The sequence below is a fragment of the Otolemur garnettii genome, unplaced genomic scaffold (assembly GCF_000181295.1).
Source record: "Otolemur garnettii isolate 467f Iridium unplaced genomic scaffold, OtoGar3 scaffold00028, whole genome shotgun sequence".
NCBI lineage: Eukaryota > Metazoa > Chordata > Mammalia > Primates > Galagidae > Otolemur > Otolemur garnettii.
Window position 1 is genome coordinate 7,380,724 of NW_003852423.1, and position 17,097 is coordinate 7,397,820.

General features: G+C 39.1%; 1 protein-coding gene across 1 annotated transcript in view; it reads right to left on the minus strand.

Moving 5' to 3' along the window:
• Window positions 1–1,319: 1,319 nt before the first annotated feature.
• CUNH7orf31 (chromosome unknown C7orf31 homolog) overlaps window positions 1,320–17,097 on the minus strand; it is a 46,376-nt gene continuing 30,598 nt past the window's right edge. Inside the window, exons 7-10 of the mRNA XM_003788514.3 lie at window positions 14,357–14,445; window positions 5,957–6,131; window positions 5,572–5,663; window positions 1,320–2,294 (exon numbers count right to left, since the gene is read on the minus strand). Of these exons, the coding sequence (XP_003788562.1) occupies window positions 1,488–2,294; window positions 5,572–5,663; window positions 5,957–6,131; window positions 14,357–14,445 (1,163 nt within the window). The 3' untranslated portion in view covers window positions 1,320–1,487. The remainder of the gene's footprint in view (window positions 2,295–5,571; window positions 5,664–5,956; window positions 6,132–14,356; window positions 14,446–17,097) is intronic.

Below are 17,097 nucleotides of genomic sequence, written 5' to 3' on the forward strand. Positions count from 1 at the left end.
AAAAAAAAAAAAAAAATCTATTCTTTGGAATTCTAGTCCAATGATATGGTCTATGATAAAATGACCAATTTAGCTTAAGAAATGTGTACACCTTGAACATTCCTAATTACATTAAAGGTTACAGAGAATCCAGTAAGTCATGCAGTTGATTTTGTTGTCCCCAGTTTTCTCCAATATTATTTTACCATGTAAAATTTTGCCTCCCTTAATACATAATGTAATTATTGTTGTATAGAATATAGTTTGGAAGAAATTTCCCTATTTTAGCTCAGAATAGTAGGGTATAACCAAATAACACACTGGTCATAAAAGCAAAAGTTAAAGAAATCTTCACAACAGGCTGGACAGGGCAGCTTATGCCTGCAATCTTGCACTTGGGAGGCTGAGGCGGGTGGATTGCCTGAGCTCACAGGTTTGAGACCAGACTGAGCCAGAGTGAGACCCTGTCTCTAAAAATAGACAGACATTGTGGTGGGCACCTGTAGTCCCAGCTACTCAGGAGGCTGAGGCAAGAGAATTGTTTGAGCCCAAGAGTTTGAGGTTGCTGTGAGCTATGACACTGGTACTCTACTGAGGGTAACAAAGTGAGACTGTCTCCAAAAAAAAAAGAAAGAAATTTTCACAACATACTTAAAAGAAAAATCTTTATTAACTTTCCATCCATGATAACTACATTTAAAATAACCTGTTGACACACTGAGTAGCTAAACTCTTAATGTACCCCTTCCAAAAATGATTGGGGCTCTAGAAAAGTTGATGTTAAGCCACCTCATTTTGCTACAATAAGAACTCACCAGTTACTAATTTAAGCCATTACAAGATCTTCACAATAAAATAATTTTATCTGCCTGAAAGAGTAATGTTTCTTTATCGGGAGGTTAAAGAAGGAAATCTATTTGACTTGCAACGTGTGTATGTTGGGTTTTATCTTTTCCACTGTTACTTTATCTACATGTTTACATAAAGGAATAAACATTCACTTTATTAAGATAATACACTTTTTAGAACTGCCCATCCCTCAATTAACTGGACATTTGAGTTTTGTCTTTACTGCCTAATGCTATTTTATACAAACACTTACATTCAGGCACAATGTTTACATATGTATTTTATTACGTTACTATAGTTTGCATGCTCATTTATTAAGCATTTGAACAATGATGATGTAAACTTTGTTGTACACATTGCTTTTCATGATTTTGAAAAATTTCCCTGGCATATTGAAGATGAGATTAAAGACTATACATTTTTCTTGTTCTAATATTTTATTGCCAAATTGTTAAAATTTTCAAGAAGTCAAAACATCATCTTTTCTGGGATCCTCTGACCAGATCTAACTTAAATCCCTGAAAACATAAACCTTATTAACCAGGTGCTTATGGCCTAATCTACAAAATGAAATCCAGCAACAAACAACATGAAGGAAATTCTTTTGTGTGTTTTCTTTTCTTGTGAAACATTAGGTTTTGAAGGGAAGGATGGATATCTCAATTATAGAAATAATGGGAATTATAGCCATAGAATTGGTGTTTCATTCCTGAATTCTCCTTATCCCTGAGGTCTTTATGGTCTTCTACAGTTGATTTATGGAAACATTTTTGAGCCTTAGTTTTTGAAAAGGAGTTCTTAAGGTCCAATAGGTTGATCTGAGGCTTGGCCACTTCAGATCTAGGAATCCAGGTCAAAATAGGTTTTGTTTCATCATCAGTTTCCATGTTCAAGTCCACCTGTTCTTCTGGTTTACTTAAGAAATGGTCTACAGCAAAAGCTTCTGTGTCTGATTCATTTTGTAAAATATTAGACTTACTAAAGCTAAGATGGTTTGGACACATAGTATGTGTATCACGGATGTGAGATTTAAAATGGTCATAAGGAATGTAATCGTTTGCTTTACAGTAAAGTATGGGTTGGGGCTTTAAAAACTGTCTCCAGTACAAATCTTCTGTCTTTTTAGTATCTGTGATTTTTGGATATGGTTTTATGTTGTAAATGTTCCTTGGATCTGTTGTGTAACAAGGTGTGTATGCACAGGTAGATTGCAAGCTTTGTTCTTTAATCTTCTCTTCCTGGTCTTTATGGGTCACACCGGCTGCTATTTTATTCCTAAGAGCTATCATTTCTGTAGAAGTGGGTCCAAACGTATGAAAATTACACAAAACTCTAGGTGTACAATCTGGACAGCCATAAGGTCTTTCCTGGACAATGGCCTCCAGGGGTCGTCGGTTCTGAATCAGTCGGGCAATCCGTCCTTCTAAAGGTCTGGGGGGTTTTAAGATAGGATGGAATTTTTCTTGCTATAGTTGTGGGATAAAAAGGAGACAAATTAATCAATTAATAAATATGGCATTATTAGAATATTGCTACAAATGGCAAGTCAAAAGTCATATCCATTTCACTGAGTACAGGGGAGAGGAATGTATAAGTGTACATTGGAATGTTCTTTTATTTAATTTAAAGACACTGAAAATTGGTTCCAAACAAACACATTTTTCTCCCTCACTGGTTGTAGCTAATATGGAAAGGGTATTTTTTATTTGGCCATACAGAAACTCTTTGATGTAAGAACTCTTGGCTTTTACACTTTAAAGAGAAAGGAATCACCGGAATAAGACTTCTGCCCAGATGCCATGTGTATAGTTATTTAAATCTCAGCCAAAGCCTTTTTTTATCAGGCCAATGCAAGGGTTCTTAAATGTTGGTTGAGGCAGAGTTCTCTTCAGGGCTGACGGGAAATTCCTAAGCTCTTAACACCTTTCAGGATTGTGTGTCAGAGCATCTGCTATGGGGCTCGGGAATATGCAGTTTTAACAAGCATCTCAGGGAAAGCTGAGGCCTATGATGTGCTGTGCTTTGAGAAACACGGGTCTGCCGTGTCATGTCTGTGCTGCTTTTTGAGATGTATTATAAATGTTATAAAATCATGTCTGATAACTGCGAAAGCAGTGAGTATATTCAAAGTGCTATGTGTGTTGTGGGGGAGAACAAGTTGGTTGGAAAGAGGCATCAGGGACCTTTCTGGGACGATGACAGCATTCACCATCTTGATCAGGGTTGGGGTGACCAAGGTGTATGCATTTGTCAGAACTCAATGGTTTTACACTTTAGATTTGTGCAATTTCATGGAATGTATATTCCACTATAAGAACAGCTGGGGCCAGGGGTGGTGGCTCATGCCTATAATCTTAGCACTTTGGGAGGCTGAGGCAGAAGGATCACTTGTGGCCAGGAGTTCAAGACTAGCATGGACAACATAGGGAGACCTTGTCTCTAGAAAAAAAATTAACAAATCAGTTGGCATGGTGCTGTGCACTCTAGTCCCAGCTACTTAGGAGACTGGGGCAGGAAGATCACGTGAGCCCAGGACTTTAAGGTGGTTGTGAGCTATGAGGATGCCACCGCAGTCTAGCCCTGAGCAAGAGAATGAGTTCTTGTCTCAAAAAAACAAAACAAAACAAAACAAAACAATCCCCCAAACCAAACCAAGTAACAAATATTGAACTCTTTTGATGATACGCATGCTCAGCATTTAGGGGTGATGGACATATACTCTGGGAGGCCAAGGTGGGGGGTTGCTTAAGCTCAGGAGTTTAAGACCAGTGTGAGCAAGAACAAGACCTCGTCTCTACTGAACATAGAAAAACTAGCCGGCCTTGTGGCAGGCACCTGTAGTCCCAGCTACTTGGGAGTCTGAGGCAAGAGTATTGCTCAAACCCAGGAGTTTGAGGTTGTTGTGAGCTGTGACAGCATGGTACAGGGTGAAAGAGTAAGACTCTGTCTAAAAAAAAAAAAAAAAAAAACTGTCTACAATTTAGTGTGAAATCCATATAAAATAATAAAGTGTATTGATAGATGGTTAGAGGGATGAAAAATGGATAGGTTATATAATAAAACACGTATAGTAAAATGCTAATGATAGAATCTAGGTGGTGGGTGTTAACTATAAAATTATTTCAACTTTTCTGTATGTTTGAACATTTTTATAATATGTTGAGGAAAAAACTAAAAAAGGATACATGTATGATGCTGGAATTGTCAGCAGAGATAATAAAAATGAAAATGGTGAGAAAATAAGTGCAGCATGGACTTTAAAACAACGGACTTAGGAACATCCTTCTGGTTATAACCTAATCTGTTCATGGTTGGAGGAATTTCCATACTGAGTTATTAACACATTTGTTATAACTTTTGGTAATTAAATTTGAGTTCGTTATGAAGAAAAGAACAAACTCTAACTCTCTGACATGCTTTGTTAAATTTGTCATAAACAACAAAACGATGGGGCTTATCCTATTATACTTTGATAGTATGGCTTTAGGCAAGAAGCAGTTTTTAGTGGCTTTATTATATACTATTACCATGTAATATTTCCTACGTATTTTATTACCACTAAAAAATGTTTTCCCAGCATCTGCTATTTGCTTTAGAAAGCAAACAGCAAGATTCACTGAAACTTTTAAACTTCCAACTATTTTATGTATATTTTATCTTGTTTTTAATAAATATTTGTTGTGTTGATTTACATGCACAATTAATTTTGCATATAATATACTTGACAAGCATCTTTTGTATTTCTTTGGAAAGGATCCTTGGGAAAGGGTCAACCACTTCCTGAGGAGCCAAACCCTATAGGATCAAATCTGTAGACATCTGGAGTGCTGTTAAAGACACTTTAGAGAATGCTCACTGCAAGTAAAATGTAAGAGCAATTAAAAACCCTTCGGCTCCTAAAGCGGTCTGTGTAGGCTGTAAACCCCTTCTGGTGTAAGGATTGCCTATCACCTTAGGAAATGCTGAAGCAGATGTAAAATGGATGTGTCTAGCTCAGTCTTTAAAAAAAGAGTCCAAATGGACATAATCTTCCAGGTGTTTTGTTTGTGTCTTTCTATACCTTACATCTCTAAAAATATTAATGTTTTTCCTCCATAATTTGGAGTTATAGAGAATAAAATGTAGGTCTCAAATAAAACAACAAATACTTACATATGTAAATATTAGGTCATTTCATTTCATTTACATAATTAAGCCAGCAGATTATACCTTCTTTAATTAAAGTGCTTGATCATTTCTTCCAGGCCATTTCATATAATCAATTAAAAAGTCTCTATTGATACTTGCAGAGATTTATTGGCTTTGGACTGTAATTTAGCCAACTCTCAATTGTTGTGACTATCAGGAGGAAGCTTTGGTCTCTTCAAAAGCAATGGTAATGTGCCAGATACACAAAGATGCAAAGATACACAGAATTTAGTAAGAATCTCATTCAATCACTAGTTAAGCTCTATTCCTTTGTAAGTTATTTTAGCAAGAGTAGCATGGTAAAAAATGTGATAAAGTAAAAAATAAAGAAAAATACTGTGACGAGGAAAAGAATCCTTGCTTGTCATTCCAAATAGTAGATAAGAGTCAAACCAGTTCAAATCATTTCAGAGTTAACTTTTAAGATGGGCTAAATTTTCCTTTTGCTAGCTTAGTTGCCAATATCCATGACACAAAAAGTGGCCAAAGGAAGAAGGAGCTGAACCCCTGGATACTGTCCCCCTAAGTAACTGAGAGTTGACTGTAATTACTTACAGGCTCTGGGTCAAATCCTATCTGTCCAGTTAACTCTGCTACCTCCTTTTCATGGAAATCATCCAGTTCTAGGGGGTTCATGGGCCCCAGACCTTAATGGAAACATGGTCTTATTATTTTGTTATAGTAAATGAAGAGCGGCCCTTAAAGTTACCACTATGGGAAAGCTTACCCATTCCTTCTGTAATATAATTAGAACCAATAAAATGGAAACCAACCCTACCTCCCAACTACCCACGAAGAGAAACCTACCACCCACCTTAATTCCTATTAGTACTTAGATTGAGAAACAGGGAAAAATAGCAGAAGATGAAAGCTTGTAACAGGATTTGTTGAATATTGCAATTTTGCTCTAATTTTTACTTGTATTAAAATAATTTCGTACCTGTAAAATCACGAGTGTATGAAGTGAGCCAGTGGGACCTCTCAAGATTTCTTTGTATGTTGGCTTCTTTTGCTGAGTTAATAGGGTCCCATGAATTTAAAGAAGTGTTAGGAGCGAAGGTTTTAGGAGGTTTCGGGTAGAATATTGGCTTATTTTTCTCAACACATTTAGGAAACTAGAATATGAACATAAAGATTATTGCTATTAATGTCATCTAGTAGAATAAGGGCTGATTCACTATCTCTGCAGGAAAGGGGCAAAGGAAATTCGAGGCTAAAGTCAGATACTGTTTTTTCTTCAATAATTACTTATATTCTATAACCATATTTAGGGTTAAACACAATGTTTTGTCAAAGAAATGGGAGGGTCTTTTCTTTTTTTTTTTTTTGAGACAGAGCCTCAAGCTGTCCCCCTGGGTAGAGTGCCGTGGCATCACAGCTCACAGCAACCTCCAACTCCTGGGCTCAAGCGAGTCTCTTGCCTCCGCCTCCCAAGTAGCTGGGACCACAGGTGCCCGCCACAACGCCCGGCTATTTTTTGGTTGCAGCCATCATTGTTGTTTGGCGGGTCCGGGCTGGGGATTCGAACCCGCCACCTTAGGTGTATGTGGCTGGCGCCTTAGCCGGTTGAGCTATAGGCGCCGAGCCGGGAGGGTCTTTTCTAAAAGTCTTTTGCCTTAGCAGGGGCTCTGATATGAAGGGTGTCCATACAGTTGGTGTGCAATTTACTATGTTACACTATTTTAAATTGCACACGAACTTTATGTACACCCTGTATATACCCTGGGTGCTCTACCTCCAGTGAAATTTTATTAGAAATACGAAGGGGTCTGAAGTACTCTTTTGGCAAAGGTTAGTCAAAACTGTGTGCCTCCTACTTTCCCTTCCATGCTCGAAATCAAATCATCAGATGTCTTTTATGAATTTCTGATGAAGTTTAAGTCCCTGAAATTAAAATGAAATTTTTATTTTTCAGACATAACTATGGAGTTTGATTTTGTATTTTCAAAAGAGGTATGCTTGTAAACATGGTGAATGAGTGAGTCTCACTGCGGTCTTCTCGGTTACTTAGCAACTCACCTTTTCTCATTCTTTCTCTCAGACTTAAATATTTACTGAGCACCTAAACATGTATGCTAGTAGCAAGAAACAAGAATGGATTGGAACAAATCTTGCCATCTGGGAGCATATTGGCTATTAGGGGGATAAGGCCTGAACACAAATAACTATAAGAGGAAAAGTAACCCTTTGTTATAAGAGAGATTAAGGTTAAATTATTTTGAAGTTCAGAGGAAGGGGAGATTTATTCCATCTGAATGGGGATGTGGGGCTGGGAGTGGAAGATGAGGGGACATGTTAGGCCACACCAAAGAGACTGGGCCTTGAATGACATGCAGAGATGTGGAGACCAAAGTAACAGCAGGAGCAGAGGTGCGGATGGTGGTGGCAAGTAGGGGACTAATATTTATTGAGCATTATGCTGCTTGCTGTCCTCACAGCAGGTCCATCCTTAACATTTGCAGGGCCTGGGGCTAAAGTACAAATGAAAGTCCATAGTCCATTTGTCTAAGTAGTTTAATTTGTAAATCAAGCAAATAAACTATTACATATAATAGTATAATCTGTCCCATTTTCCTACTTGTTCAAGAATAAAAAAGACAAAATACCTTTGTAATAACCTGGAAGATCAGGTTCAAGTTGAGATTTGTTGGATTCCTAAGCCCGTCATTGGCCCCTGGCCCAGCATTCCCCTGCTTTCTTCCTTACTTGCTCTGTCTACCCATCATCCCTACTTCCAGCAAATAGCCTGGTCCTTCCCAGTCCTTTGTCCTAGATATATATATTGGCTGGCAGTACTGTCAACCATTGGCAAGAAGGGCCTGAAGAAGATTCCCCAAGAAGGTCCTGGGACTGGGTTCAAAGCTATTTGGTCAGAGAATTCTGTGGTTCAAGATGATGGTTTGGAGAGGGAGGTGGGAGCCTGGGCTCCAAATGGACATATCCTCTTGCTCATAAACTCCCTGCTCCACAGTGGGAGGTACAGTCAGAGGAAGGCCACAACTGCCTCTGAGGATGGGGCCCTCTACAGTTTCTGGGCCTAAAGGTGATGTGGCTCAGAGTAACCCTGCGAGGTGGCAGTGATCCCTATTTTACACAGATAGAGGATTCATAGTGGAAGGCACTTGGAATCTGTCTCAAGAAGTATTAAATGACCACCTCTATAAACCAGTAGCAAATATGTGGCTTACTCATTCAGGGATAAAGAAAGCTCCCTTTGTTCTCCTTATCACTAATCATTATTTGCAGACCCAGCTTACTTGGAAATAAGGACTTTTTTCAAATATTGTTCTAAGGCGCTAGAGTAATCTTGTGTTTTAACCTGGCTGAACTAACAGCAGTGACCTACTGAAGTGCAACCAAGGCATAAGAAAGAAAATAGGAAGCTGAAATTTTACTGTAGCCTATGATGTCTTAGAAAGTGGTTAAAGCTCCAGAAAACACTGGAGGTGGGGAGCTGGTCAGTTTTCAGTAGGTGAAAGTGGTGTTACTCTGAGAGGATGATTAGAGGGGCTGGTGCAATCCTTCACTCAATAGTTGTTCATTGGTTCAGTATCCTCAGCACAAGATAGTTTGTATCTGATAAGAAAGATGAATCAAGGCAGGAAGGAATTCCAGTTTCTAAGATGTTTCTAGGCAGACAATCCAGTCCACGAAGGGGTGGTGTTAATTGCTTTGAATTTGGAATGCAATCTTAGAGGAATAGCACTGTATAAATTCTGGATATGTTCCCAGCATAGTTTGTTCATAAAGTATATGTAACTCATAACATACTTAGTAAACATTTACTGAATGCCAATTAAATGCAAAACTATGTGCAAGGTTTTCAGGGCTTTGTGCTGGCACCAAACCCCCATAAATTGCAATTAAAATAAGATAATATGGTTGTAATAAACGAAACAAACAAAAAAACAAATACAGTTTTTTGTTTTGTCTTAGTCTTGAATGATGGGTGTAACCAGGTTTAATAGGGGAGCAAGAAAAAGGTTATTGTGAAGAACACATTGCCTTTTGGGAAGACTTTAGTACCTGGGGACATTGGTTCTTCACTGAATCACAGTTCACTTAATTCTATTGTATTAGCATCATTTCTAAACTCAGAAGTTACGATTAGGCACTTTGTTCATCTACACATGGACAAAGAAAGGGAGCAAATAAGAGACAGGCAGAGAAATTTTTTTGGCATCTAGTCAGGACTTGAAGGTTAAAGAGAAAAGGATGCACAGTTAGGGAAGGTGCTGCCCAGGACAGGACAAGGGGAAATGAGGAGGGGGTGAGGTGGGAGATGGGAAGAGGGAGTATGCCCATTTGCAGGTAGAGGTGGGGTGCAGGGTGGCAGTGCCGATGGAGAAGTGCACTGTGGGCATCCAATTGTATCTCAACCTTCCTAATGCGCGAGCCTTTAATACAGTTCCTGTGGGTGGCGACCCACAGGTTCAGAACTGCTGAATTATATGGTAAGATGGTACTTTTCTAAAGAAGATGCCTGTGTGCTCAACAAATTCCTTTGGCCATTTGAGGATGGGCATGGATTGTGGGAGCTATTGTGGAGAGACAGAACTGTCTTAAGACTAAGGAATGTATCTTTAGGAGAGGGGTAGGCATTTTAGATTGGAAAGATGGCAGATGGCTCAAGAAGGAAAACAGTTTTCCCTTGTAAGGGTGATACAAGTGAACTTCTTTTCAATGGGAATCCAAAGGTCTATACAAATACTTAAGTTTATGGAAAACTGTGTTGTAATGAATACTGTCTTAGTAAGGAGGCTCAATTAAGTTTTGAAAATGGTTTTGTTAAAACATTACAAATAGTCCAGGGTTAGGGAAGTTTATGGCACTTGACCAATGTCATCATGTCATATCTTACTCAAAAGATGATTACCAGGAAGACTTTACCCTAAAGATTATTTTCAGATTACAACAGCTAAGACCAGGTGCTTGAATTCTTGAGAAACAGAAAGGACAAAAGTCTTTAGCCACTTAAGCAAGTAATGACAAAAACAGAACAGAAGAATAAAATTTAAAACCTATTATTGTTTGCCAGTTGTAAAAGGAAAATGAACGTTGATTGGCTTGGAAATGGCTGATCCTGGTCTGTGAGAAGAGACTCAGAGAGAAAAGAGTAGGTAGGAGAGGCCCTGACTAGAGCGACTAGTGCACTGATCAGTAATGACTCTGGTGGGGAAAAGAGTGACAGTTCAAAGAAACAAAAAGATCGGGTGGCTCTGGGGTCTGGGTGGGAAAGAGGTACCTGATCTAAGACACAGGCTTCATATACATGTAAAGTCAAAGATGAGGCCCAAATGATATTTTATAAGACTCTGTTAAAATTAAACCCTAGCCTTTAATTTTTAAAAGATTCAACCCTCTTATTTGGAATATTCTCCTTTCTTAGGTTACCCATTTCTTAATGTTGCTAGATCCACAAAGCATTATAACCATTGGAATAATAGTACTGCCAGCAACTAACATGTATTATGGGCTTATCATATACTAACATGGTGCAAGGTGCTTATCTATGCATTTCATTATCAAGACAACACTGCCAGGTAGATTTTATTATTATTACTGTCTTACCTAGGAGGAAACAGGTGCTGAAGGGTTAGGTTTATTACCCAGGGCCTGGAGCTGACAAGTTTTAGACCCAGGAGCTAAGCCACTTTGAAATTCACATAGTTTACCAATGTTATGCATATCTTTTTATTGGCTCCAATGGAAAATACTAAAATATGAGTCCTAGAGTTTCTTCCTTGTAGCTAGGTCGCATATTTTTGAAATTGCTTATCAGGTTTTTGGTGTCCCTCCTCCGCTCCTGGCACAGGGTAGAGTAGGAAAAGGGAGAACACTATTAGACCATAAATAGAAGTTACAAGTCTTTAAAAACAGGGCATTCTTGTTATGAGTCCCACCAATTCAGTGGATATGGGATGTACCAAAGGTTGAGGTCTCACTGCTCTAGCAATAGGAAATATTATTTTAAAAATCCCCCTTTAATAAAAAGGGAATATTGCAGATAAAGGTGAAGACTCTGACTCCCTCTCCCAATTAAGTGGTGAAAGGAAAAACAGGACAAGTACAGGGTATTATCCTAAAGGTTAAAAAAAATGAGTGATGAGGTATTCCCATCAGGCTCAGTATCAATTTTATTTTTGTTTCTTTGTCCAGGGAAGCACAAAACTTGATTAGGGTTAGGGATGACTCTGAAGAATATCTGAAAGGTTGAAAATGAAGATCAGTTAGATTAAGAAAGTGGGATTAATCATTAGAGAGTAAAAGAATCATCAAATCAGTCAAAAATATTTATGTACAAAGCACTGTGGTAGATATAAACATAAAACTGTTTCTTTTCAAAGAACCTGTCATTTAGTTGATGGGATTGTGAAAAGGTATTGGTTAGTATGTGTAATAGAAGTCAGAAGAAGAAATCACTTCTAGCAGAATGATAATAATACCTTATAAATTACAGTGTTTTCTAGTTTTCAGATCTTTCATATGATCCTCATATCCTGTAAAATTTGTAGGACATCTTTTACTAAAATTATACAGATCAATTTTATTAATTAAATCACAGAGAAGGGAAACAATCAATAGCACTTAGAGAGCACATGGCAATAGAAGGCTAACTACAACATAGGTCTCCTAACTTGGTTCTTTACTACACAGCACCAATAAGGACGGCTGAGCTGAGCCTTGAAGAAAGAGTAAGTGTTAGGCAGAGAGGCCCTGAGAGGAGGCCAGTATAGGAAGGGAAATAATGTGAACCTGTTCAGGGACCAGGAGGTGGAACTAGGCTGCTGCAGGGGAGAAAGTGAGGCCTGAAGGGTCTTCATACTTCAGTTAAAGCACTGGGACATACACACAGGCAGGGGGAGCTGTTCATGATAGCTGCAAAGGGGCGTGACATTACGAAAGCAGGATTTTGAGGAGTAAAAAGAAAGTCAACTACAGATTTGGAGTCTTTGGCTATAAGAACATGTAATACAGGATGTAGGCTGCCATTCTACGAGTCATGTGGGAAAGGCCATGGCCTTAGCCACATGCTGCTCAGCATTCCTATGGTGGTGGAGGGGGTTGTAATGTTCAGCAAAATAGACAGGAAACTGGTTTGGGAACATTTGGGTAGAAATCATCAGCTTAGCAGAGACAGGAAATCAGTGGAGTTAGAAGGCAGTTAAAAAATTGAAAAATCACCCTCTAGCCAAGACAATCTAGCCTGAAGGCTGTAACTGGAATCTGTCCTCTCTTATCCTTCAAGGCAACTTTTTTTGTTACCTATTTAGTTCTGCCCTTGAGAACTGTTCTATAATTTAGTGCCTTATTGTCATTCACCCGGATGATCTTTTTCATAATCAAAAGATTACCCATGTGATTGACTCATGAGATTATACAGATGCCCTATAAAATCCTAATAAAAACCTCCTGAGATTTCAGTTTGAGGTGACACCTACCTGCCTCACTATAGGCTGATATGGTATTTGTCTAAGGTGACCAGATTTCCCACTTTTGGCGGGACAGTTCTGATTTTTAATAATTTGTCCTGTGTCCTGCAGCATTTTAAAAAAAGTCCCACATTCTATGAAAATTTTTGTTGCTCCATATAGACCACATTTTTAATTAAGAACCCTCCCCCCGAACAGAACCACACCCATCAATAGTGTCACGCTTTACCAATGTTAAAATCTGGTCACCTCATGTTTGTTTCTCCAGGCCTCCCAGATTATTTCACTGAAATTTCTGCATGTAAATTTCTTTTTTTTTTTTTTTTTTTTTTTTGAGACGGAGCCTCAAGCTATCCCCCTGGGTAGAGTGCCATGGCATCACGCTCACAGCAACCTCCAACTCCTGGGCTCAAGCGAGTCTCCTGCCTCAGCCTCCCAAGTAGCTGGGACCACAGGCACCCGCCACAACGCCTGGCCATTTTTTGGTTGCAGCCATCATTGTTGTTTGGCGGGCCCGGGCTGGGGATTCGAACCCGCCACCTTGGGTGTACGTGGCTGGCGCCTTAGCCGCTTGAGCCACAGGCGCTGAGCCTGCATGTAAATTTCTTATGTCATTCCTCTCTCTTCTCTGGACCTGTAGTGGTCCATAAAGCCCCCACTTGGGGAGTTCTCAATCCACCATTGTGCTGCTCCATTGTGCGGCCATCTTGTTTGTACCATAACAAGATAGTTCCAGAAAAATGTCTCATATTTCTGCTTGCTTACATAGATTTTGCTTAAAAGAATAAAAAAGATTCAGCAAGGCAGATGATTCTTTTAGGATTCTTCTTGATGTTTAACTTTAAAAAATAAACAGGAAATAGCTTACTTTATAGATGACTGTGTGACATTGCAGTGACCACATGCTGGCCTGCTATAATGGGTTTCCAGGTAAAATTAAAATGTTTTCAACCGTCCATAAGTAGTTCTTGGCTATCTCATAGGCAGTGCTTCTCATAAACTGACAGTCAATAAATCTTAGCTACTATCATTTTCCAATGTCTAGATATTTTCCTTTATGATTTAAAAATTTCTCTGTTTATCCTTGTGGAATTATGGTATAGAGGTTAAACGCAAAGAATAGAATCTCACAAACCTGAGCTCTCTGATCATGACATAGTCACAAACCAAGTCTCACTTTCCTTGTCTATAAAATAGGAATGACGACACTAACTGTATGAGATTATAAGGGTTAAATGACATATCTAAAGGGGTTAGTTGCAAGGGTCCTCAAACTTTTTAAACAGGGGGCCAGTTCACTGTCCTTCAGACCACTGGAGGGCTGGACTGTGGGCCCCAGGATGAGTTGGCTGCTAAGCAGGACAGGCAACAGAGGTAAAAACACCTGGAAGGCTGGATGAATGTCCTAGGTAGGCTGCATGTGGCCCGCAGGCCACAGTTTGAGAATGCCTGGGTTAGTGTATAGCATTTACTTAATAAATGATGCCTATTGTTTTATGTTTATTTTATTTTGGACTTGACACAAATGTATTAATAGTGGCTGAAATAATGATAGCTTGTAAATCTTTCTGAAAACCTCTTGTTCACTCTGTGCATATTTGGAGTTACTTGATAGATTGTGAATCATAAGAATAGGAAGAACACATTCCATGGTGGAGTGTGTGAAACACAGTCCATCCCCAGCATCCTTCTGGCAAAAACTTTTTTTTTTTTTTTTTTGGTAACTGTGGAAATGTTCCATAACTGCCAAAAGTTCATGAAATTACCTAAGAAAACTGAATTGAAAATGTGAATCATGGTCAAAATCTTGCATTTTTCATTCATCCAGAAAGTAAAAGTAATACTTTTTTTATTTTTATAAACTTACTGAACAATAATACTTTTTACACATTTTAAAAGATACTTACATCATAATATACACCCTGACCTGGCCAAGTCAATGCTTTCTTCTTTGAATCTGTGGGAATATCAATCAGTTCGTATCTGTAAGGATGACCTGAAAATTCCAGGAAAAGCACTGTTATCCTGACTAAATAAGCACAGTCTTTTATCTAATCAAATTAATAGGTACAATAAATAGAAATGAAATAATATAGAAGAGGGGTGAATGTTGTATCTTTTAGCCATATAGTTAATAGCTTATGAGATAATAGCCTGCTCTTGAATTCTTTGCCTTTTTTTTTTTTGTTGTTGAGACAGAGTCTCACTTTGTTGCCCTGGGTAGAGTGCCATGGCACCATCCTAGCTCACAGCAACTTCAAACTTTTGGCTCAAGTGATCTTCCTGCCTCAGCCTCCTGAGTAGCTGGGTCTGTAAGGGCCACCACACTCAGCTAAATTTTCCATTTTTAGTGGAAACATTGTCTCCCTCTTGCTCAGTCTGGTCTTGAACTCCTGATCTAAAGCAATCCTCCCACCTTGGCTAGGACACTCTTGAATTTTTGAGCTCTCACATTAGTAGTGTGTGGTGACAAAGTGAGAAGAAATCTCTAGCCCTAGTGCTCCCAGGGACGCCTTTCCTGTTAATGACAGAGATCTTTATAATAACTCTTCCCAGATCTTCTTTCTGTTCCTTGGAGGCTCAACAAATACATTTGTATACTATTTTGACTTTTCTCTGCCTAAATATAAAGAGTTTTCCAAAACTGAGTTACTACTTGCTTACCCAAAAGGTACTGAATGAGAACATTTTAAAGATAACAGCTTCTTAGATTTTGGTTCGTAACATGATAAGCTTTATAACACAGCATGACTTTGTTCCTGTAAGTTTCTTTTTTTTTGAGACAGAGCCTCAAGCTGTTGCTCTGGGTAGAGTGCCATGGCATTATAGCTCACAGCAACATCCAACTCCTGGGCTCAAACAAGTCTCCTGCCTCAGCCTCCCAAATAGCTGGGACCACAGGCACCCACCACAATGCCTGGCTATTTTTTTGGTTGCAGCCATCATTGTTTGGCGGGACCGGGCTGGATTTGAACCTGCCACCTTAGGTGTATGTGGCTGGCGCCTTAGCCACTTGAGCCACAGGCACCGAGCCTGTTCCTGTAAGTTTTAAGTTAAAGAATATTCTGAACACCCATTCTCACATGTAATAAGAACAAAGGCTGGTATTTATTGAACACTTCTATGTGCCAGTCACTAGGCTGTTTTTATATCATCACATGCATTTTTCATAACATCACTATAAGAAAGGTACTGTTTTTTCTACTTTGATGAGTAAGGGAACACAACTGGTAGGTAGAATTCAAACTCAGGCAATCTGGTTCTAGCACTTGCACTCTTAACCTACATGCTTCTTATTTCTACTAAAGAAGGGTTAAACTAAGTGGAAGAGTAGAAACCTAATGCAGTACCAGTTCCTAGAAAGATCTTTTTATAAGGGTTAGCAGGATATAGTTCTTTTTGAAATCTCAGAGTGAGGTAGATGCTTGGAAGAGCAGGAAATTAAGAAGGCTATTTGCTTCTTCAGTCCCTTATCTACACTGTACTGAAAAGTGTTTTTATAAATTCAACACATATTTTTGTGATTTCTTGCAAACTATATGCACGTCATATAAAAATCCTCATTGAGGTCATAAAAATTTCAATTGTTTAAGGTTTAGTATCCTCCTACCAAGAAATTAGGGTCCTACTATGTCTCCAAGGCTGGAGTGCAGTGGCACAATCATAGCTTCCTGTAGCCTTGAACTTTTGGACTCACAAGCACTTGCCACCACACTCAGCCTGGGTATCATATCTTTTTTTTTTTTTTTGAGACAGAGTCTCATTATGTTGTCCTTAGTAGAGTGCCATGGTGTCATAGCTCATAGCAACTTCAAACTCTTGGGCTCAGGTGATCCTCTTGCTTCAGTTTTTCATTTTTAGTGAAGACAAGATCTCACTCTTATTCAGGCTGGTCTCAAACTCATAAGTTCAAGCAATCCACCCACCTTGGCCTCTCACCAGAGTACTAGGATTACAGGTGTGAGCCACCGTGCCTGGCCAGGTATCATATCTTACATTCTTTTGCACAGTACCCCCTCTCCCTACTCCTCCAATATATTATTATGGTACAAAATACTAAATAGTCTCTATACTTGATACATCTCTGGCTACTTTTTATCCATGCTGCCTGGTCTGAGAGGCAATGGAAAATTTCAACATGGTGGACACATACCCATTATGTCAGCAAGGTGATAAAAATAATAACTGCTGGCTCGATGCCTGTGGCTCAAGCGGCTAAGGCGCCAACCACATACACCTGAGCTGGTGGGTTTGAATCCAGCTCGGGCCTGCCAAACAACAATGACGGCTGCAACCAAAAAATAGCCCGGCATTGTGACGGGTGCCTGTAATCCCAGCTACTTGGGAGGCAGAAGCAGGAGACTTGCTTGAGCCCAGGAGTTGGAGGTTGCTGTGAGCTGTAATGCCACAGCACTCTACCCAGGGTGACAGCTTGAGGTTCTGTCTCAAAAAAAATAATAATAATAATAACTGCTAACATTTATTTCTGTTATTTATGGAGGCACTAATATGTGTATTTCCATTTTATGGACTGGAAAGTAGAGGCGGAGAAATTCAGAAGTTTCCCATGGTCCACAGTGAGTATGTGGAAGATTGAGAATTCTAGCCATGCAGTCTGACTCCAGAACCACGCTCTCTTTTTTTTTTT